The following is a 24,486-nucleotide window of genomic DNA, read 5'->3' on the forward strand; positions in this document are numbered from 1 at the left end:
AGCCCTGAGCACAGCCCTTGGAGAAGTAGAGCCTGAAATGCTGAGAATGAAAGTTCTCCTCCCAGGCCTTGATGAAAGAGGCAAGTGCCATAGGGCAGGGGACAGAGACCTTTTGTTCTCTGGGGCCTTTCAGCATTGCCAGAATCCTCCCTCATCTCTGCTGCAGGCTGTCCTGCACTGGCCCATGCCTGCACCTCTTTCCCTTCAGGCTGCTGACACCCATCTTGCTTTCTCAGCCAGCTCTCACCTGGCATTTCTGTCCCTTCAGTCCCATCTCTGCACCCATGGCTGTCTGTTCCTTGAAACACAAAGCCATGGGCTGAGCCAGACTCCCTCTGGGTCACCTCTTGCACCACAAGTCCACCTTTTGACACACATTTCTCTTTCCTAACTTGGAGTCTGAACCTTCCAGGCTGCACTCTGTAGAGGTTTCCTTCTCTTCCTGCTAGCAAGAAAACCTCCATCATCTCTGAAGCCACATTTCCAGTAGTTGCAGGCTGCTACTATAGTGTCAATTCATCAGGTGGAGTGAATATCCCTCATCAAGCTGATCTAAAGGAGGCTTCTAGAGGAATGGGGGATGCCATCAGGATAGAGAACTGAGCACCATGGGAGAGCAGTGGGAAAAGCCAATGGTCTGGATTGAGAACTTGCTGGCAAGAGCCAACAGGAAAGGTGGTGTCCTTGGGTGCAAGGTATCCCATGCTGTGGGGACAGGGCACCTCATCTGGGACAGCTTCCTGCCTGTAGCCCCCTCTCTGCTGCGCACACCCCACTCTCTGCCCACACTCACAAGTGTCTCACAGGAGCTTTGCACTTCCCCTGCAGCAGACACCTGACTGCAGGAGGTTCCTGCATTGTCCAGGCTCAGGGATGGATCCTGCATTCCAAGCAAGTTTGGGCAGTGCAGAATGCAAACGAGGATCTGGGACATCTGAGGTGGTTGAGGACTGAGAGCAGGGTTATGGAAGAAGCCGGACGGGTTGTGGGGAATTCACAGGCAATGCCCAATGCCCAGAAAAGCATAGCTCTGTGAGCAAAGGAACACAGTTATCACCAACACAGCCCAAACACTGCACTGACCCTAGGCAGAGCCCTGAGTGCTGCAGGAGGGAAAGGATCTCCTTTAGCAGGTCCTGGGGGTCAGGCTTTGACCACTCTGAAGGTAAAAAACACAAGGGCCTACATGGAGAGTGGGGTCTCCAGCGCCCTCAGAAATGGGGTTTTCCTTGAGCCTTCAGTTTCTTTGTTTGTTCTCTCAGTACATGCAGGTCTGGAACTTGGCACCACAGGGCTCATTCACACGCAAAATGCTCATCCAGTTCTAACCCCTGCCACGGGCATGACCCCTTCCACTGGAGCAGCTGCTCCAAGCCCCTGTGTCCAACCTGGCCTTGAGCACTGCCAGGGATGGGGCAGCCACAGCTCCTCTGGGCACCCTGTGCCAGCGCCTCAGCACCCTCCCAGGGAAGAGCTTCTGCCTAAGAGCTCATCTCAGTCTCCCCTCTGGCAGCTAAAAGCCCTTCCCCTTGGCCTGTCCCTACAGGCCCTTGTGCAAAGCCCCTCTCCAGGTTTCTTGTAGCCCCTTCAGGCTTTGGGAGCTGCTCTCAGGTCTCCCCTTAAGGAGCTTTCTCTTCTCCAGGCTGCCCCAGCCCAGCTCTCTCAGCCTCAGATGTTCATCTCCTGGGCTGGGGGTGAAGGCCAAGGATCCACAGAGGATGTGGAGGAGCAATTCATAAAATACACTATACTTTCACACACTTGGTTTTGCAGTCAAATCAAAATGCAACGGCTTATGAACTTGATCTTAAACTCAATCAAGACTGCTCCCATGTGTGAAATAACTGATGTCAGTAATATTGTCTGAATGCATAGAATTAAGTGCAAGTAGAGCTGGTGTATTTAAACATGCTGGTTAACTTTCTAAGTTCCTTCATGAAACGCACCCTCATGAAAACCATCCTGAAATGCAAACCAAAGCCTTGAGGCTCAAAGTTTCCCATGAACACGTCAGAGAAGTTTTTCCCCGGACTCAAAGCTCTTCTTCAGACCTGATGTCATTTCTACAATAGTATTTGTGCCTCCTTCCTGCTGATCCTTCCCTGCAAGAGGGATTCCAAGTGGGCTCCAGCCCTGCCTGCACTTCCCCTGCTGGGTCAGGCCCCGCTTCCCGTGCCCTCCTGGCACAGCCCAGCCCACCTCACCCCACTGCAGCCCTGCTGTGCCCCCTGCCCACCCCGCTCCATCCCATCCCACAGCCCTGACCCCCCCACTGCATCCCTGCTCCCGACCCCTTGCCCCCCCGCTCCATCCCAACCCACAGCCCTGCCCTTCCCACTCAATCCCTGCAACAGCCCCACTCACCCGGCTCCTGCCCTGCTTCATCCAGCTCTATCCTGATTCTATTCCTGCTCCATTCCACTTCGATCCCACCTCCATTCCGCTCAATCCTGTTTCGATCCTGTTATAAGTGAGTCTCAATAAGGGGCAGAGACTGGCTATTTGAAATTAATTAATTTATTAATCAAGCAATAGTAAGCAAAGCAGCGCTGGGTGGCCGGGGAGCCTCTGCTCCACCAAAGGCGGGTGCTCCCCTTCTTTGAGGTTGTGGTTCTTATAGTCCTTTACTTACGATATACGAGTCCTTTCATGGTGTACTCTGCGTCTGCGCCAGTCTGTTGTTAGGGGGTCTTTCCTGCCTCCCAGTGGTCGCTGGGATGAAGGCCCCAAGTCTTTTTCTTGTAATTGTCTTGTGACAAATAGTTATTCATCATGTCTTGCAAAAATACAGAGCTTGCACAAGTATTCTTTACATTACCGGAGGTCTGTGGCTAATACAAGGACTATTCCTTATCTGTTTAATGTCGACATCCCTTTTTTTTTTTTTTTTTACTAGTATAAGCATGATTTGATTAACAAGCATTATCTCTTTTATTACAGATCCAGGCTCCATTCCTCTCCACCCCCCCACCCCCCCCCACCCCCCCCCCCCGAGCCTACCACAGACACCTCCGCAAGGACCCAGACACAGGATGTTCTGCACAAATGTCTGCACCTGATCCTGGGGCTGGCTCAGTGCTGAGAGCTCTTCTGCAGCCAAATGCAGATCGTATTTTACAGTCCTACAGTCACAGCCTGGTTTGGGGTGGAAGGGACCTTAAAGCTCACCCAGTCCCAACCCCTGGGTGCCCAGAGGCCATGGGCACGATGCTGCCGCCATCACAAAGCCCTGGCGGTCGCTGTGGATTTGCCCATTGTGACAAATGGGGCCCCCACGCTGAGCTGAGCGGGGCCTATGGAAGGAGCCAGAGCCCTGCAGGAACCAGTGCACAGGAGACCCCTGCGTTGGGAGCTGCATCTGCCGTGGCTGCCCTGCACATCCAGGGCCGTGTGCTTTGACTTTGCAATCCTGTTTGAGTGTGGCTGCAAAGACATTGTGGGTGCTGCTGTGAAGGGAGGAGAAGCTGTCAGGAGATGTGCTGGTGCCATGGCAGCTGTAGGAGCAGGGCATGGGTGAGGAGGAGCTCAGCCCTGGGCTTGTTGATGTGCTTGGAGCTCAGCTCTGCCTGCAGAGGTGCTGGGGGCAAAGCAGGAGCCTTGTGTGTGCAGGAGCTGCTGGGGTCAGAGGTGCTCAGACAGTGTCAGGGCAGGAGAACTTCTCCCTCCCTCCCAGAGCCTGGGAAGTGCAAGGGTCACCACAGATCCCAGGAACACACCCTTAGTTTCATCCCTCCCTGGGCAGAGGGATGAGCTTATCGCCAGCATCCTCACAGGTCAGATTTAGGGGGAACTCCCCAGCTGCAGCCTCAAAACCTGGCAGGGTCCCCCCATATCTGCGGTTCCCCCCTCCCCAGTTATCTGTGGGGTGGTCTCTGGTGGCTGTAGCCCCTGTTTGAGGGCTCCATTGTGTTATGAAAATTTCATCTTAGCCACAGTCTAATCCAATTAATGTTATTTACAATTGATTAATATCAGAGGCAATAAGCAAGCAGCGCTGAGTGCGCCGGTGAGTCTCTGCTCCACCAAGCACGCACGCCGGAATCTTTGGGGTACAGTCTGTTATACTTCTCAGCCTTGGGTTTTAGCCAATCCTGTCGTCTTCTTTACCCGAATGTCGATGTGGCCCCTTTCCTTTGTTCTTTGATTGTTTGCTGGGGTCTTTCTCCGGTGAAGATGTTGCTGAACTTTATTGGTAACAGATTAACAGAAAAACACTTACAAGCTTAACCATAGTCTTAACATTTTGTTCTATACCTTGTATGGTTATTTGCCTGGTAGCCAGGTTTGCAGCATCCTGTAACAAGCCTTGGTGGTCTTTTGGGAGAACCTCTTGGTTCTCTAACCTCCTTAAGCCGTCAAACAGTTAAACAGAAGCACCCTTTGAAAAACAAAGCGATTGATTAGGAGAGATTATCCCCTTTGTTTCTCCTTCCCTTTCATCATTGTATTGACAGGAGCACTTATGGTAATCATGGTCACAAAGGAGGGCTGGTTTCACACAAAGTGCAATGGGGACAAGGTCTCCTAAGTTCCTGACACCAATCATTCCTGTATATTTCACAATTGGTCCCCCAAATTACTCTGCCCCCTGCAGAGCTTGGGCACATTCCCATGAACCTGAAAATCCCTCAAAACCTCCAGTTCCCTTCTGAACCCCAAATCCCCCCTTTTACTGCCATGGGCCAACAGGGGCACTGAAGAGTCAGGGTACCCTGGCACAAATGTAACCCCTAGTTTTGGGACATTGGATGTTCCCCAAATCCCTGCACCACCCCGGGGAGCTTTGGGGATCCCCCAATGCCTGAATCCCCTCTGAGCCCACAAACTCTTCCTCTCAGCCCATCTCCACCCTGGGGGAATGTTGCTCACCCAAGAGCAACTCAGGTGCCCTGGGAACCAGGTACCTCCCATTTTTGGCACATGGGAGCTCCCCCAATATAATGTGCCTCCTACAGCGAGATTTGGGGAACCCCCCAAGCTTCCAAATGTTCCTTGAACTCCAAATCCCCCTGAACCCTCAAATTCCTCCCATTTATGGCAATGTGGGTCCCTAGGGCATCCAATGAGATTCGGCTGCCCTGCAACTTATGGAACCCCCCATTTTCGGGATATGGCAAGTCCCTCAAATAACTGAGCAACCTGGAGGAGTTTTGGGGACCAGCCTGAATCCCCCAAATCCCCCCAGGACCCACCAAAATTTCCGCAAACCCAAAGCCCGCAGCTCCAAAGCCGCCCGAGCTCAGCACAGTGGCACAGACCCAGTAGAAAAGGGATATCCTGAAAAGTGAGGTCTCCCCAGCACCCACCCTCGGGGTCCCCCAAGCTGCTGTGTAGGCCCGAATTTACTGGGGGACCCCAACATTGCTTTGGGTTCAGTAGTGAATTCAGGTTGCCAGAGGGGGTTGATCCCTCAAAAGAGGCACCGCAACAAAGGGGCACCCCAGACCCATCCTGCCAGGCCTTGGAGGCACCCAAAGCAATCGTGGTGCTCCCCAAAATCCTGGGATTACCCCAAATCTCTCTGAAGCACTGCAAGAGCAGGGAGGACCCCCAAATGGGGGTCTGGGGCAGCCTAAAAGTGACCCACACCCCCCCACCACCCCAAGCACTCCCAAATGAATGCAGGGACCCAAAATCCTGGAGGGGACCCACCAAACACCCCTTGAGAGACTGCAACACCCCCCCCATATCAGGGAACTGGGGGGAATCTCCATAGTTGGGGGGTGCCTAATTTGGAGTGTTCCTCCCAAGAGACCACCAAGAAGGAGGTCAGGTGGAGGATGAGTAAGAGCACCTGCAGTAGGGACTGGGAGCACTGGGATATAGAAACCCCAGCAGTATTTGGGGCTATAGTGGCCGTATCGGTCTGTACTGGTGCAAACTGGTCTGTACTGCTCCATACTGGGATGTGTAAGTGTGCAGATGACACCAACTTGGGTGGGAGCACTGATCTGCTGGAGGGTAGGAAGCTCTGCAGAGGGATCTGGACAGGCTGGATCCATGGGCTGGGGCCAATGGGATGAGCACTGGGATTAAGGCCAGCATCGTGGGCTGGATCAGCACCAGTGCGGCAGCAGGGCCAGGGCAGGGATTGTGCCCCTGCACTGGGCACTGGGGAGGCTGCACCTTGAATCCTGTGTTCAGTTCTGGGGCCCTCACTGCAAGAGAGACCTTGAGGTGCTGGAGCGGGGCCAGAGAAGGGCAATGGAGCTGGTGCAGGGCCTGGAGCACAAGAGAGATGGGGAACGGCTGAGGCAGCTGGGGGGTTCAGATGGAGAAGAGAAGGCTCAGGGGGGACCTGATGGCTCCCTCCAAGTGCCTGACAGGAGGATGGAGCCAGGAGGGGCTGGGCTCTGCTCCCAAGGAACAAGGGATGGGACAGGAGGAACCGGCCTCAAGCTGCACCAGGGCAGGTTTAGATGGAGCTGAGGAACAATTCCTTGCCCAGAGGGTGCTGATGCATTGGAACACGCTGCCCAGGGCAGGGCTGCAGGCACCATGCCATGGGTTAGTGGTGACCTCGGCAGTGCTGGGGTAAGGACTGGACTGGATGAGCTTAAAGGTGTGTTCCAACCTGGTTGATTCCATGATTCTGTGACCCTTTTTGCTGAGGCACTGGTGAACCAGGGGTTTTCTGTTGGTGTTCTCTGGGTGAAGGGAGGTGCTTCTAAACCTGGTGAGGGTTTGAAAGGCTGTTGTAACGCTGGGACTAAAGGCAAGAGTCCGAATTCCTTGGTCCAGGGGTGACTTGAACATTAAAGTTGTTTTTGTTCCATCAGGGCCTATTTCAACAGGTCACAGGAAGAGCCATGCGCTGCAAACCCCCATTCTGCTATGAGAGGCTGTTGGGGATGTACAGGCCCCAGTGACTGGTATGGTTTTAATTCCTGTATGAGGTATTTCCTGCTTCCTCATGCTCTGGATTCTATTGCCATGTTTTTCTCTTTCATAACAGTGAGTACAGTGGGAGAGCAATGATAGAGAATCCAAGGCCATATTTCCTCCAGCATCCTGGAGGACCCACAGGCTGTTGTAATTCCTTCCCAGAGTGGGGCATCTGCCCTTGTTCTGTTTCTCTGAAGGTGTCTGTAGCAATCACTGCACTGCTGCTATCCAAGTACCCCCTGATTTGACTGGTTTCTGCTTGTTTTCTGACATTGCTTAGGTGGAACTTCAACTTCTGCACCATGGAGTGCTTGCCACACTGTGATTGCTGCAGTTCTTGGGGGCAATCACCTCTGATTAAGACATCATCTATATAATGGTACATTTTCACCTTCTGAGGAAGTGAGACCTCCTGTGGATTTGTGGTGTTCATGGGAAGGAGCTGAGTCCCCTTCCAGCCCCAGGCCTACAATCCCAGGATGAGATGTATCAACTGACCAGGCTGGATCCCTTCCTTCAGCAGGGGAAAAGGAGATGCCAGCCTGTCTTGTCCTGCCTGTCCTGTCTGATGATGGGACAAGAAACAGGCTGCCCACAGAAGTGGTTGTGTCACCATCTGTGGAGGTATATAAAAGACATGTTCTAAGGGGCATGGTTAATGTGTTGACTTGCAGTGTTCTGTTAATGATGGACTTGATATTCTTAAGGGTCTTTCCCAACCTAAATGGTTCCATGATTCTACAGACTCTTGTTGTTAGACCAAACTGTGTCTCATCAGAGCAATGACAGTGCAGGAAGGCAGTGTGTCTGCTAGCTGAGGGAAGGAGCATCAGTGCTTGCTTCAGGCTGTTTCCCATGGGGTACCCCTGGAGCCCCAGGGAGGCCTGCAGGGAGCCCAAAGCAGCAGAGGCAGAGCCACCTTGGGCTGGGCCTCTGCTGATGAGCTGGGACCAAGAGGAGACCTGTGAGCCTCACAGAGCTTAAAAGCACTTGGCAGTGGAGGATGCTGAGAGCTCCCTGTAGGAGAAACCTTCCCAGCCCTGTGCATGGTAAGGCTGTGGGTGCAGGGCAATGCAGCTGCAGCTGCTGCAGGGATCTCCTCAAGCTGCTGCCTGGGACAGTCCATGGTATGTGTCAGGAGAACTCTCTTGGTTTCTGTGTGTAGATAAGGAGGAGGATGTGGTGCAGAGCAGGGCTTCCCTCTGCACCATGGCAGGGACAGGACAAGGCAGGTCCCTTGTGCCGGGTTGTGCTGGCTGCAGGCTGTGAATGTGGGTGTGCAGCCAGGGGTGCCCAGCGCTGTCCTTGCGAGCAGGGTCCCTGCAGCCCAGGGGCTGTGTGCAGGGGCAGGGACTCTGCTGCCTGCCAGGGTCAGCACTCAGCCTGCCTGGGAGCTCCCACGGTGCTGGGAAAGAAACTAGGTGGGGAAGGAACAACTCCTGGCATGGAAGAAAAAGTGTTCTTGTGCATGGAGAGGGTGCTGTGTGGGTCAGGGTTGCTCAGAGCTCCACACCACTCTGAAGACATTTGCAGAGCATCTTCTGAAAGACACTGAGGTAGCGTTCACCTTTGAAGGCAAGATTCTGAATTTTGATGTTTTCACTCTTGGTGGGCAGGTTGGGAGGTGGGAGCTGGGAATTCACTTCTCTGCTTTGGAGGAGGCACCAAGAGTCTTGTCAGGACTTGTGTGAGCTGCTCCTGAGCCCCTGCAGAGGCAGAGATGCCCCTGGGCAGAGCCCTGCTGCCGGGAGGGGTGTGCAGGGCAGAGCTGAGCACACAGCCCATGGGATGGGCTCTGGCAGCACTGAGAGGGAGCAGAGCTGGGCACAGAGCAGCAGCTCCTGGCAGGGACAGCTCCAGGCAGCAGAGCCATGGGCAGGGAGTGGGGGGAAAGTGCAGCCCAGGCCTGGGGAGGCTGTGTTCAGGCAACTCTCTTGGTGTCTGCCTTCCACTGCAGGAGGCTGCTGGACATGCTCTGCTGGGCAAGGAGCTGACTCTCTCTAGAAAGTGCAGGGCAGCTGAGAGCCAGACTGATGGACACTGCAGCAACCTTGAGTAGGCACTAACCCACAGACAGTTGAGCCCTTCTGTCTGTTCCATGCTCACTCTTCACAGTTGCCTTCAGAAACTTTCTTTGGAATTTTATCCCTAAAAAAGGTGCTTGTCAGCTGTGACACTGACAAAACAAGCAAACCAATCAACCTCAGAGACAATCATGAGCAATTCACGCTCAGCCTCTCCTATGGAGTCCAATAGTACATCAATGTGTAAATTGCACTTCTGTACCTGACATCCCTCCTGTCCTAACCCGTCACTGCCTGTTTCTCCCATGACAGTGCCCATGCCCACAGGCAGCAGATGTCCAACGGCAGCTCCATCACCCACTTCCTCCTCCTGCCATTCGCACACACGCGGGAGCTGCAGCTCTGGCACTTCTGGCTCTTCCTGGGCATCTCCCTGGCTGCGCTCCTGGGCAACGGCCTCATCATCACCAGCACAGCCTGCGACCAGCACCTCCACACCCCCATGTACTTCTTCCTGCTCAACCTCTCCCTGCTGGACCTGGGCTGCATCCTCACCACTGTGCCCAAATCCATGGTCAATTCCCTCTGGGACACCAGGGCCATCTCCTACACAGGATGTGCTGCACAGGTGTTTTTCTTTGTCTTTTTTATTTCAGCAGAGTATTTTGTCCTCACTGTCATGTCCTACGACCGCTATGTGGCCATCTGCAAGCCCCTGCACTATGGGACCCTGCTGGGCAGCAGAGCTTGTGTCCACATGGCAGCAGCTGCCTGGGGCAGTGGCTTTCTCAATGCTCTGGTGAACACAGCCAATACATTTTCACTACCCCTCTGCAGGGGCAATGCTGTGGAGCAGTTCTTCTGTGAAATCCCCCCCATCCTCAAGCTCTCCTGCTCACATTCCTACCTCAGGGAAGTTGGACTTCTTGTGCTAGGTTTCTCTTCAGCTATTGGCTGTTTTGTGTTCATTGTGGTATCCTATGTGCAGATCTTCAAGGCTGTGCTGAGGATCCCCTCTGAGCAGGGACGCCACAAAGCCTTTTCCATGTGCCTCCCTCACCTGGCTGTGCTCTCCATGATTGTCAGCACTGGTACCTTTGCCTACCTGAAGCCCCCCTCCATCTCCTCCCCAACCCTGGATCTGGTGGTATCAGTGCTGTACTCAGTGGTGCCTCCAGCAGTGAACCCCCTCATCTACAGCCTGAGGAACCAGGAGCTCAAGGATGCTGTGAAGAAGTTGGTGACTGGATGTTTTTGAACAGCCATACAGTGCCTGCTTTCCTCTAAAAATGGCTGCCAGTGTAGGTCATGACATGCCATGTCTGTCTTTGCTGCTTTACATTTGTTTTCCTGTTTCAATTTGTGGTTATGTTGTCTTCAGAGAAATGTCAGTTTTCATCTCCTCCTGCTTAAGAAACCACCCTTGTTGTGTGACCCATAGACTTTGTGTCACTCTGGGGCTTTCACTTTATTTAAGGGAAATAAATGATCCTGCAGCAACTTCTTCTCTGTGCTATGTCCTCCCATGGCAGGAATGAAGGGGAATGAAAGCAGCTTTGTGGCTGCTCCAGCTCTGGGATGGCTGCTCTGTGCCTGGAGCAGGAAGAGCTCTTGGGGAGCCCAAGGGTCGGAGCTGTTGTGCTGGTGTGAGGAGATGGGATGGCATGGGGGGGGTTGCAGACCTTTCAGGGTGTAGTGGGCAGGAGAGCAGGGGACACAGGGGTCCCTGCAGGGGACTTCCCTGCAATGGCCCAGGCTGGGGCTGCCTGGCTGGGAACAGCCCATTGGAAAGGTCTGGGTGGGCAGGAGCTGGACAGGAGCGTGTGCCCTGGCAGCAAGGGAGGAGAGCAGCATCGTGGGCTGTATGAGCAGGAGCACAGCAGGAGAACAAGGGAAAGGATGCTTGGGAATGCTCCATTCAGGTTTCAGATCCCCAGTTTAGGAATGCTATCAGCAGGCAGGACTGGGTTTAGCAATGGGCCCTCAGGACAGGCAGGGACTGGAGCATGATGTCGTGGTTAAAACCAAGTCTGCACAGCTCATTCACTCACTCCCCCCCTTGCTCCCCTGACTCCCAGAGAGTTAGGAAGGAGAATCCAAAGAATGTAGCCCCCCGGGCTGAGATAAGCACAGTTTAATAGCTAAGGCATGACACAAATCACTGCTGCTACTACTACTACAAATAATAATGATAAAGCAAACAACAAGCGAAGAGAATACATCTCACCAGCCACCGACCCATAACTCACCCCACCCTGCCTAACCGAACACTGACCGATACCTCCTCCATCCCCCCAGACTTCCCCAGCCCTTCCGGGTCTCTCCCCGTTACGTCCTGGATAAGACATGCTATGGTATGGAATACCTCTTTGGCTAGCCTAGGTCAGGTGTCCTGTCTCTCCTTCCTCCCGGCCTCCCCTCCTCCCTGGCAGAGCATGAGCTCAGAAAAGGACTTGGACAGATGAAATATTTCAGCAATAACTCAAAACATACTTGCTATCAGCAACCGTTCCCAGCCCGAAAGTCAAAATGCAGCACTGCACCAGCTACCAAGAAGGAGAAAAATGACTGCTACTGCTCAAACCAGGACAGGAAAGGATGGGGTATCTGGGCTTACCCAGCCCAGAGAAGGGGAGGCTGATGGGGAGGTGGTGCTGGTGGGAGGACAAAAGGCAATGGGGTATAGTGACAGAGGTGAGGTTGAGCCAGGAAAGAAGGAAACCTTGTTCCCATAGGCTCAGGCAAGTGCTGCATCCGGTCACCCCGAGAGGCTCTGCAGTCTCTGGCCTTGGGGATTTCCAACTCAGACTGAATCAAGCCTTGAACCAAGTGCTCTGATCCTGTCCCTGATGGGTTAGACTGGAGGCCTCCTGGGGTCCCTTCCAACCTCTGTTCTCCTATGATCCTACAACGATGGGGTTATGAAGAGCCAAAAAGATGCCTCGAGGGCTGGAGGACATCTTAGCTGTGATTGCCCCATCCCTGGCAGTGCTAAAAGCCAGGTTGGATGGGAGTCAGGTTTGCTCTAAGGCTGTGTTTTGCCCAGATCTGACGTTCACAAAGGATGTCAGATGAAATCCCAGAATCATTTCATTTGAAAAAACCCTTGGGAACATCGAGTCCAGCCATTGACTGTTGTGCTCTAAGGGCTGGAACACGTCCCCGATGAAGAGAGGCTGAGAGAGCTGGGGGTATTCAGCCTGGAGAAGAGAAGGTTCCAGGCAGACAGCATCTGCCCATAGCTAAACTGGGCCTGCGAGAAATCTGGAGAGGGGCTTTTTACACGAGTGTGCAGTGACAGGAAGAGGGGGAATGGATTTAAGCTGAAAAAAAGGAGATTTAGCTTGGACATTTGGAGGAATTTTTTCTATTTGCGGGTGGTGGGACACTGGCACAGGGTGCCCACAGGATCTGGGGCTGCCCTATTCCTGGAAGTGTTCAAGGCCAGGTTGGTTGGGAGTCATCTTCTGTCTGAAGCAGTGCTTTGTCCAGCTCTAATGCTCACAAGGGATGTCACTTGAAATTCAAATTCATTGTAAAGTTCTCTATATGTACTCATGACTCGGATGACTCTGGTCTGTATGAGGGAGGCTCAGCATGGCCTCAGACTCATTTTGACTGTGTTGTTTATGTACTGGCTTAACACTGATGATATTTTTTGTGGGTGGGTTATAAAACATTCTCTGTATGACTGAAAACCTGAAAAGTATTGAAACAGGGAGAAGTTCTCAGCTTTTTACACATTAGTGCAGAGCCAGGAGAGCTGTAGTGTCCCATCGGTGCTTTCCCATTTGTCCTGTGCTCAAACTCACACTGCCTGTAAGATACCTTCACACACAAATTGATCTTAAGAAGCCTCACCAACACCTGTCCTGTGCTGAGAGCAGGGCAGCAGAGTTTCAAAGGGCAGATCAAGGAGTTCTCATGGAGAGACTCCCCAGTGGAGTTAGGAAAGAGAAATGTGTGTCAAAAGGTGGACTTGCGGTGCAAGAGGTGACCCAGAGGGAGTCTGGCTCAGCCCATGGCTTTGTGTTTCAAGGCACAGACAGCCATGGGTGCAGAGATGGGACTGAAGGGACAGAAATGCCAGGTGAGAGCTGGCTGGGAAAGCAAGATGGGTGTCAGCAGCCTGAAGGGAAGAGGTGCAGGCATGGGCCAGTGCAGGACAGCCTGCAGCAGAGATGAGGGAGGATTCTGGCAAGGCTGAAAGGCCCCAGAGAACAAAAGGTCTCTGTCCCCTGCCCTATGGCACTTGCCTCTTTCATCAAGGCCTGGGAGGAGAACTTTCATTCTCAGCATTTCAGGCTCTACTTCTCCAAGGGCTGTGCTCAGGGCTTGGCCTTTCTGCTTCATCAAACACACCAAGGGTATTCTCACCATCAGACACCTGCACTTTGCCTTTGTCTGCTGTAATCACAGCCTACAGGTACTAGCTTTAATGAGTCCCTGGGGGGGCTTTGTGAGGAACAGCCCTCAGTGGGGCCCATTAATGCTGAAGGGACATGGGGCTTTGTTTCTGACTTGCACTTCTTGAGAGCTTTCTTCAGTTTCCTCTCAGTGCTTGAGGCTCACGCACTCAGCTCAAATACTCCGTGGGGCTCATTAAAACCTTTGGGTTTAGTTAAGTCTTTCAGATCACAAAGCACAATTGGAGGATTCCAAGAGCAGGGAGATTACAAAGATAATCTGATAAAAGCTATTTGAAGGTATTTATTTTATCACTTTTCAGTTTAGATATGTCTGTGTGTTCTGGAATGCCCGGCACAGGGATCACTGGAACCTGCCAGGGCCCTGCCACCTTCTGCAATGTCCAGTGGGCTTCCGTGAGCCTTGCTGGAGCCAGGCAGGTCCCTTGTGTTGAGCTCCCAGTGACAGCACCAGCAGCTGCACTGCCAGGGGCTGCTCCTGCCCTGACACCTTCTGAGCACCTCTGACCCCAGCAGCTCCTGCACACACAAGGCTCCTGCTTTGCCCCCAGCACCTCTGCAGGCAGAGCTGAGCTCCACACACATCAACAAGCCCAGGGCTGAGCTCCTCCTCACCCATGCCCTGCTTCTACAGCTGCCGTGGCACCAGCACCTCTCCTGACAGCTTCTCCTCCCTTCACAGCAGCACCCACAATGTCTTTCCAGCCACACTCAAACAGGATTGCAAAGTCAAAGCACACGGCCCTGGATGTGCAGGGCAGCCACGGCAGATGCAGCTCCCAACGCAGGGGTCTCCTGTGCACTGGTTCCTGCAGGGCTCTGGCTCCTTCAATAGCCCCCGCTCAGCGTGGGGGCCCCATTTGTCACAATGGGCAAATCCACAGCGACCGCCACGGCTTTGTGATGGTGGCAGCATTGTGCCCATGGCCACTGGGCACCCAGGGGTGCTGCGGGAGTCACTGCAAGGAGGGGGTCACCAGGCTCTGCCCAGCTGGCTCGGGGAGGTCCCTCCCTGTCTGCTCTTCCTCAGTGCCTTTGGTGCGGAGGTGCAGCATGCGAGGGGTCACAGCTCAGCCTGGACAATGGAACAGGCGTCACGGCACCTACGGCAAGTGCAGAGTGACCGATATTGGCACAGAGAAAATCCTGGAATCCCAGACTGGGTTGGGCTGGAAGGGACCTTAAAGCTTATCCAGATCCAACCCCTGCCATAAGCAGTGACACCTTCCACTGGAGCAGCTTGATCCCATAGCGCTGTGTCAAACCTGCGTTTGAGCACTGCCAGGATTTGGGCAGGCAATGCTCCTCTCAGAAAGAGTCTGTCACTGTCTCACTACCCTCAATGTGAGGAATATTTTACTTGTATGAAACAATATTAAATGAAAGAAATGAAATTAAATCCTTTCTCCACTTGGAACTATTTTCTGTCCTTAGAAAAAATTCTGGAGCTGAAATAATATCTGGCATTTCAGACAGATCACAGGCTCGTCATTGTTTCACTAATGACCAGTGCAGGGATTACAATGGAATAGGAGAGCACAGCACAACATAGCATAGATATGGAGATCCTAATGCCCTGATAGCCCAGTATCCAGAGGTGAACTCACCTCCCAGCACCAGCATTGCAGATCACTGGGGCCCAGGTTCTGGGGAGAGGCTGGCTCAGGCACTCGGCTCTGTCCCATCTGCCTTGACAAACTTCCACCACAATCCAGAACTTCCCCCTGCCCACTGCACCCAGAGCCTGGGATGCAAAACAAAGAATTATAAGGGTGTCCCAGACACACTGGGGAACCCCAAATGTGGTTTTACACAGGGTTCTCACACCATACAAATGTTCACGTACCACACACTTGCACCAAGCACTAGCACTCTCACTACACATTACTAGTCCTAGTCCAACTCAGCCAGGCGCTCATGCTACTTCTGCTGCAGTCCTGCTCTTGCCTATTGATGCAGATGTGCCTGGACCAGTCCCGCAAGAGACACTGATTAAAGGTGTGTGGGACAGTGGGAGGGTTTCAAAGACATGCTGGAGGGGCTGGGAGTCTGCCGTTATTTCTGCTGTGCTGCAATACCCCTTCTCCTTCACAGACAGCTCTAAGATACCCTAAAGAAAAGCCCTAGGTCCAGGGCTGGGCTGAAGCTTCCAGGAAAAACCCACATTACAGGACACACAGAAATATACAGACACACATATACAAATAAAAGATATGTGGCACTGCAGCCACTCCAACCCCTACAACAGTCACCACAACTGCTACCTCAGCAAGAGGTGGCAGAGCTCTTTCAATGCCAGCAACAGGCACTGAGGCTACTCCAACCCCTGTGACAGGCTCTGCCCAAAGGTGACTGAGGAGCTGTTGGTAGAGCTGTCTTAGAGACAGAGGAACTGCAGCAGCTCTGCCTTGCCTGGTCTCTCACAGGATCCTTCTGTGCTGGGGCTGCTGAAGGGAGAAGAACAAGTGCCAATCACTACCACAGCAGTGCACCGGTGGCAAGATGGCACCAACCCAGACTCCCCGATTGCCATCCATGAGCTGATGCATTGATTGGAGAGCCCAGGAGTGCTCAGCAGGACCCACTCACCCTTCAGGAGCCCCACAGGGCCCGTGCACAACCCACATTACAGTCTGATTGTAAACTGCACGTTGCCGTCGGCAACAAGGCCCCCCCGGCCCCGGCCGCCCGGGCCCGGCTGCCCTGCAGGCCCGCCCGAACGCCAGGCCCCTGCGCCCAGGGCCGAAGAGCCAGGAGGGGGCACTGGGGCTGCGCCCCTTCAGTGCACGCCTGGCTTCGCAACGCTGCCCCCCGCCCGCCCCTGACTCTTCGCCCCTGGCCCACAGGGCCGTTGCCGTCGGCAACAAGAGCAAGAGCAGCTTAAAACAGGACAGAAATGACCATAAATATTTAAGGCACTGAGGGCATTAGTAAGCCTTAATGACCCTAAACAGCCTCACCTGTGCACCAGACCACACCCAGGAGCCCTATTTAAACCCAGCTCTGTGCCTCAGTTCTTTCTTAGAGCTTTGCCGGAGGAATGCTGTTTTTCAGCCCTGTCCCTGCCTGTGAAGATTCTTAATCTGGACTTCAGACTGACCGCCCGGCTTGATCTTCTTTACGATTACAGAGCAGCTTGGCAATTGCTGGACCTGATGGTGTGTGGCGGACTGCGTTGCTGCTTGTTCTCAAGCCTGATAGACTCCTGGCTGGACTTGGCTGCTGCTGGACCTTCTCTTCTTGGGTGCCTTGAACTTGGGCCTAGGCTGGCAGAGGTCTCTTCTCCTTGCTGTGGGAGCCCAGAGGTGGCCTGGTCTGTTCTTGTTTCTCTGAGGAGTGTGGAGATCCCCACAAAGTTTCCAGGCAGTGTGGAGGACACGGCTGTGAGGGTGAGCATGTGCTGCGGCACCAGAGGGGCCTACTGCCAGGGAACCGGGAGTGCTGTGTGCTCTGCCTCACCAACTGCCTCATCCACAGAGAACAGCTGGGCTTCTCTGGGGCTTTTGCATGGATTTCTTTGCCTGGAGCAAAACATTTGGCTGCTGACTTATGAACTAACTCCTTAGACCTGTTTGAGGCACTACAGTGAAGAGGTGCTGGTAAAGGCCTGCAGTCTGAGGAGCAAATTATGTGTGTTTTCCAAGTGCCATGAAGTGCTGCCACAGAAGTACCACTGCAAGGCAAAGTGTGTGGGGCTGGTGTGCCCTTTCTCTGCTATATGTGTGATTGGACTCGGAAATGGCTTTTAATTGCAATGTTTCATATCGAGCTTGTGGGGGGAGTCTTGCTGAGGCTGACACAACTCCCAATTTGACTGAGTTAACTGGCTAATTGGAGAGACATGGGAAGATGTACATCGAAAGAGAGTAAGAGGCTTCTGAAACAGGAGGTGGAGAAAGAGAACTGCATTCAAAATCCATTAACAGGAGCTTCAGCCAGCCTCAAGCAGTCATCTGTAATGCAGCTAAAGCAAGGTAAGTGTTGAGCCTTACTACTTTTACTGATAAGACTTTACTTTTTAAAGCAGTATGCTGAACATGTTTAAGTATTTCTATGTATATTTGCAAACATAACTTCTATTGATGGGTCTCAAAATGCATTTGGAAGCTAGTTTGTGTGCTCTAGTGCTCCTCAGGATTGCTACAACTACCAGGTGCTAAAAGCCCTTCAGAATAAGACTAAGTAGGAGCTGCAAGGATATTAAAAGCTTGCTTTCCCACTTTCAATCACACATTTGATTGAATTGTAACTAAAATAGAGTGAATTAAAATGCCTGCGATCAATCAATTGCTCGATTCCCTGAGAGAAACAACTTCACTTCTCACTTAACTTCTCACTTAACTTCTCACTTAACTTCCCACTTCACTTCCCACTTCACTTCCCACTTCACTTCCCACTTCACTTCCCACTTCACTTCCCACTTCACTTCCCACTTCACTTCCCACTTCACTTCCCACTTCACTTCCCACTTCACTTCCCACTTCACTTCCCACTTCACTTCCCACTTCACTTCCCACTTCACTTCTCACTTCACATTAGGATTAGGGTACAGCCTTCCTGACATTAGGGTTAGGGTACCCACTTTCCGACATTAGGGTTAGGGTACCCACTTTCCGACATTAGGGTTAGGGTACCCAGTTTCCGACATTAGGGTTAGGGTACCCACTTTCCGACATTAGGGTTAGGGTACCCACTTTCTGACATTTCTCACTTCACTTCTCACTTCACTTCTCACTTCACTTCTCACTTCACTTCTCACTTCACTTCTCACTTCTCACATCTCACTTCTCACTTCTCACTTCACTTCTCACTTCACTTCTCACTTCACTTCTCACTTCACTTCTCACTTCACTTCTCACCTCACTTCTCACCTCACTTCTCACCTCACTTCTCACCTCACTTCTCACCTCACTTCTCACCTCACTTCTCACCTCACTTCTCACCTCACTTCTCACCTCACTTCTCACCTCACTTCTCACCTCACTTCTCACCTCACTTCTCACCTCACTTCTCACTTCACTTCTCACTTCACATTAGGGTTAGGGTACAGCCTTCCTGACATTAGGGTTAGGGTACCCACTTTCCGACATTATGGCTGGGGTGCACTCTTCCCGACATTAGGGTTAGGGTGCACTCAATCTGACATTATGGCTGGGGTGCACTCTTCCCGACATTAGGGTTAGGGTGCACTCAATCTGACATTATGGCTGGGGTGCACTCTTCCCGACATTAGGGTTAGGGTACCCACTTTCCGACATTAGGGTTAGGGTGCACTCTTCCCGACATTAGGGTTAGGGTACCCACTTTCCGACATTAGGGTTAGGGTGCACTCTTCCCGACATTAGGGTTAGGGTACCCACTTTCCGACATTAGGGTTAGGGTGCACTCTTCCCGACATTAGGGTTAGGGTGCACTCAATCTGACATTATGGCTGGGGTGCACTCTTCCCAACATTAGGGTTAGGGTACCCACTTTCCGACATTAGGGTTAGGGTGCACTCTTCCCGACATTAGGGTTAGGGTACCCACTTTCCGACATTAGGGTTAGGGTGCACTCTTCCCGACATTAGGGTTAGGGTGCACTCAATCTGACATTATGGCTGGGGTGCACTCTTCCCGACATTAGGGTTAGGGTACCCACTTTCCGACATTAGGGTTAGGGTGCACTCTTCCCGACATTAGGGTTAGGGTACCCACTTTCCGACATTAGGGTTAGGGTGCACTCTTCCCGACATTAGGGTTAGGGTACCCACTTTCCGACATTAGGGTTAGGGTGCACTCTTCCCGACATTAGGGTTAGGGTGCACTCAATCTGACATTATGGCTGGGGTGCACTCTTCCCAACATTAGGGTTAGGGTACCCACTTTCCGACATTAGGGTTAGGGTGCACTCTTCCCGACATTAGGGTTAGGGTACCCACTTTCCGACATTAGGGTTAGGGTGCACTCTTCCCGACATTAGGGTTAGGGTACCCACTTTCCGACATTAGGGTTAGGGTGCACTCGTCCCGACATTAGGGTTAGGGTACCCACTTTCCGACATTAGGGTTAGGGTGCACTCTTCCCGACATTAGGGTTAGGGTGCACTCAATCTGACATTATGGCTGGGGTGCACTCTTCCCGACATTAGGGTTAGGGTACCCACTTTCCGACATTAGGGTTAGGGTGCACTCTTCCCGACATTAGGGTTAGGGTACCCACTTTCCGACATTAGGGTTAGGGTGCACTCTTCCCGACATTAGGGTTAGGGTGCACTCAATCTGACATTATGGCTGGGTTGCACTGTTCCCGACATTAGGGTTAGGGTACCTACTTTCCGACATTAGGGTTAGGGTGCACTCTTCCCGACATTAGGGTTAGGGTACCCACTTTCCGACATTAGGGTTAGGGTGCACTCTTCCCGACATTAGGGTTAGGGTGCACTCAATCTGACATTATGGCTGGGGTGCACTCTTCCCGACATTAGGGTTAGGGTACCCACTTTCCGACATTAGGGTTAGGGTGCACTCTTCCCGACATTAGGGTTAGGGTACCCACTTTCCGACATTAGGGTTAGGGTGCACTCTTCCCGACATTAGGGTTAGGGTGCACTCAATCTGACATTATGGCTGGGGTGCACTGTTCCCGACATTAGGGTTAGGGTACCTACTTTCCGACATTAGGGTTAGGGTGCACTCTTCCCGACATTAGGGTTAGGGTACCCACTTTCCGACATTAGGGTTAGGGTGCACTCTTCCCGACATTAGGGTTAGGGTGCACTCAATCTGACATTATGGCTGGGGTGCACTCTTCCGGACATTACGGTTAGGGTACCCACTTTCCGACATTAGGGTTAGGGTGCACTCTTCCCGACATTACGGTTAGGGTACCCACTTTCCGACATTAGGGTTAGGGTGCACTCTTCCCGACATTAGGGTTAGGGTACCCACTTTCCGACATTAGGGTTAGGGTGCACTCTTCCCGACATTAGGGTTAGGGTGCACTCAATCTGACATTATGGCTGGGGTGCACTCTTCCCAACATTAGGGTTAGGGTACCCACTTTCCGACATTAGGGTTAGGGCGCACTCTTCCCGACATTAGGGTTAGGGTGCACTCTTTCCGACATAAGGTTTAGGGTGCACTCAATCTGACATTATGGCTGGGGTGCACTCTTCCCGACATTAGGGTTAGGGTGCACTCTTCCCGACATTACGGTTAGGGTACCCACTTTCCGACATTAGGGTTAGGGTGCACTCAATCTGACATTATGGCTGGGGTGCACTCTTCCCGACATTAGGGTTAGGGTACCCACTTTCCGACATTAGGGTTAGGGTGCACTCTTCCCGACATTAGGGTTAGGGTACCCACTTTCAGACATTAGGGTTAGGGTGCACTCTTCCCGACATTAGGGTTAGGGTACCCACTTTCCGACATTAGGGTTAGGGTGCACTCTTCCCGACATTAGGGTTAGGGTACCCACTTTCCGACATTAGGGTTAGGGTGCACTCTTCCCGACATTAGGGTTAGGGTACCCACTTTCCGACATTAGGGTTAGGGTGCACTCTTCCCGACATTAGGGTTAGGGTGCACTCAATCTGACATTATGGCTGGGGTGCACTCTTCCCAACATTAGGGTTAGGGTACCCACTTTCCGACATTAGGGTTAGGGTGCACTCTTCCCGACATTAGGGTTAGGGTACCCACTTTCCGACATTAGGGTTAGGGTGCACTCTTCCCGACATTAGGGTTAGGGTACCCACTTTCCGACATTAGGGTTAGGGTGCACTCTTCCCGACATTAGGGTTAGGGTGCACTCAATCTGACATTATGGCTGGGGTGCACTCTTCCGGACATTACGGTTAGGGTACCCACTTTCCGACATTAGGGTTAGGGTGCACTCTTCCCGACATTAGGGTTAGGGTACCCACTTTCCGACATTAGGGTTAGGGTGCACTCTTCCCGACATTAGGGTTAGGGTACCCACTTTCCGACATTAGGGTTAGGGTGCACTCTTCCCGACATTAGGGTTAGGGTGCACTCAATCTGACATTATGGCTGGGGTGCACTCTTCCCAACATTAGGGTTAGGGTACCCACTTTCCGACATTAGGGTTAGGGTGCACTCTTCCCGACATTAGGGTTAGGGTACCCACTTTCCGACATTAGGGTTAGGGTGCACTCTTCCCGACATTAGGGTTAGGGTGCACTCAATCTGACATTATGGCTGGGTTGCACTCTTCCCGACATTAGGGTTAGGGTACCCACTTTCCGACATTAGGGTTAGGGTGCACTCTTCCCGACATTAGGGTTAGGGTACCCACTTTCCAACATTAGGGTTAGGGTGCACTCTTCCCGACATTAGGGTTAGGGTGCACTCAATCTGACATTATGGCTGGGGTGCACTCTTTCCAACATTAGGGTTAGGGTACCCACTTTCCGACATTAGGGTTAGGGTGCACTCTTCCCGACATTAGGGTTAGGGTACCCACTTTCCGACATTAGGGTTAGGGTGCACTCTTCCCGACATTAGGGTTAGGGTACCCACTTTCCGACATTAGGGTTAGGGTGCACTCTTCCCGACATTAGGGTTAGGGTGCACTCAATCTGACATTATGGCTGGGGTGCACACTTTCCAACATTAGGGTTAGGGTACCCACTTTCCGACATTAGGGTTAGGGTGCACTCTTCCCGACATTAGGGTTAGGGTACCCACTTTCCGACATTAGGGTTAGGGTGCACTCTTCCCGACATTAGGGTTAGGGTGCACTCTTCCCGACATTAGGGTTAGGGTGCACTCAATCTGACATTATGGCTGGGGTGCACTCTTCCCGACATTAGGGTTAGGGTGCACTCTTCCCGACATTAGGGTTAGGGTACCCACTTTCCGACATTAGGGTTAGGGTGCACTCTTCCCGACATTAGGGTTAGGGTGCACTCAATCTGACATTATGGCTGGGGTGCACTCTTCCCGACATTAGGGTTAGGGTACCCACTTTCCGACATTAGGGTTAGGGTGCACTCTTCCCGAGATTAGGGTTAGGGTACCCACTTTCCGACATTAGGGTTAGGGTGCACTCTTCCCGACATTAGGGTTAGGGTGCACTCTTCCCGACATAAGGGTTAGGGTGCACTCAATCTGACATTATGGCTGGGGTGCACTCTTCCCAACATTAGGGTTAGGGTACTCACTTTCCGACATTAGGGTTAGGGTGCACTCTTCCCGACATTAGGGTTAGGGTACCCACTTTCCGACATTAGGGTTAGGGTGCACTCTTCCCGACATTAGCGTTAGGGTGCACTCAGTCTGACATTATGGCTGGGGTGCACTCTTCCCGACATTAGGGTTAGGGTACCCACTTTCCGACATTAGGGTTAGGGTGCACTCTTCCCGACATTAGGGTTAGGGTACCCACTTTCCGACATTTGGGTTAGGGTACCCACTTTCCGACATTAGGGTTAGGGTGCACTCTTCCCGACATTAGGGTTAGGGTACCCACTTTCCGACATTAGGGTTAGGGTGCACTCTTCCCGACATTAGGGTTAGGGTGCACTCAATCTGACATTATGGCTGGGGTGCACTCTTCCCAACATTAGGGTTAGGGTACCCACTTTCCGACATTAGGGTTAGGGTGCACTCTTCCCGACATTAGGGTTAGGGTACCCACTTTCCGACATTAGGGTTAGGGTGCACTCTTCCCGACATTAGGGTTAGGGTGCACTCAATCTGACATTATGGCTGGGGTGCACTCTTCCCGACATTAGGGTTAGGGTACCCACTTTCCGACATTAGGGTTAGGGTGCACTCTTCCCGACATTAGGGTTAGGGTACCCACTTTCCGACATTAGGGTTAGGGTGCACTCTTCCCGACATTAGGGTTAGGGTACCCACTTTCCGACATTAGGGTTAGGGTGCACTCTTCCCGACATTAGGGTTAGGGTGCACTCAATCTGACATTATGGCTGGGGTGCACTCTTCCCAACATTAGGGTTAGGGTACCCACTTTCCGACATTAGGGTTAGGGTGCACTCTTCCCGACATTAGGGTTAGGGTACCCACTTTCCGACATTAGGGTTAGGGTGCACTCTTCCCGACATTAGGGTTAGGGTACCCACTTTCCGACATTAGGGTTAGGGTGCACTCTTCCCGACATTAGGGTTAGGGTACCCACTTTCCGACATTAGGGTTAGGGTGCACTCTTCCCGACATTAGGGTTAGGGTGCACTCAATCTGACATTATGGCTGGGGTGCACTCTTCCCGACATTAGGGTTAGGGTACCCACTTTCCGACATTAGGGTTAGGGTGCACTCTTCCCGACATTAGGGTTAGGGTACCCACTTTCCGACATTAGGGTTAGGGTGCACTCTTCCCGACATTAGGGTTAGGGTGCACTCAATCTGACATTATGGCTGGGGTGCACTCTTCCCGACATTAGGGTTAGGGTACCTACTTTCCGACATTAGGGTTAGGGTGCACTCTTCCCGACATTAGGGTTAGGGTACCCACTTTCCGACATTAGGGTTAGGGTGCACTCTTCCCGACATTAGGGTTAGGGTGCACTCAATCTGACATTATGGCTGGGGTGCACTCTTCCCGACATTAGGGTTAGGGTACCCACTTTCCGACATTAGGGTTAGGGTGCACTCTTCCCGACATTAGGGTTACGGTACCCACTTTCCGACATTAGGGTTAGGGTGCACTCTTCCCGACATTAGGGTTAGGGTGCACTCAATCTGACATTATGGCTGGGGTGCACTCTTCCCGACATTAGGGTTAGGGTACCTACTTTCCGACATTAGGGTTAGGGTGCACTCTTCCCGACATTAGGGTTAGGGTACCCACTTTCCGACATTAGGGTTAGGGTGCACTCTTCCCGACATTAGGGTTAGGGTGCACTCAATCTGACATTATGGCTGGGGTGCACTCTTCCGGACATTACGGTTAGGGTACCCACTTTCCGACATTAGGGTTAGGGTGCACTCTTCCCGACATTACGGTTAGGGTACCCACTTTCCGACATTAGGGTTAGGGTGCACTCTTCCCGACATTAGGGTTAGGGTACCCACTTTCCGACATTAGGGTTAGGGTGCACTCTTCCCGACATTAGGGTTAGGGTGCACTCAATCTGACATTATGGCTGGGGTGCACTCTTCCCAACATTAGGGTTAGGGT

At 52.5% G+C, this 24,486-nt stretch overlaps 1 protein-coding gene across 1 annotated transcript; it reads left to right on the forward strand.

Annotated features, from left to right (window-relative positions):
• The first annotated feature begins 9,243 nt into the window (after window positions 1-9,243).
• LOC117438965 (olfactory receptor 14C36-like) lies at window positions 9,244-10,167 on the forward strand. Its single transcript, XM_034074311.1, has one exon. The coding sequence runs from the start codon at window positions 9,244-9,246 to the stop codon at window positions 10,165-10,167; it is 924 nt and encodes a 307-aa protein (XP_033930202.1).
• Window positions 10,168-24,486: the final 14,319 nt, after the last annotated feature.

Source organism: Melopsittacus undulatus, unplaced genomic scaffold, assembly GCF_012275295.1.
Source record: "Melopsittacus undulatus isolate bMelUnd1 unplaced genomic scaffold, bMelUnd1.mat.Z mat_scaffold_97_arrow_ctg1, whole genome shotgun sequence".
Classification (NCBI taxonomy): Eukaryota; Metazoa; Chordata; class Aves; order Psittaciformes; family Psittaculidae; genus Melopsittacus; species Melopsittacus undulatus.

Bases quoted from the DNA above. Each gene is read 5' to 3' on its own strand.
- LOC117438965 (XM_034074311.1), top strand. From the start codon at position 9,244: ATGTCCAACGGCAGCTCCATCACCCACTTCCTCCTCCTGCCATTCGCA.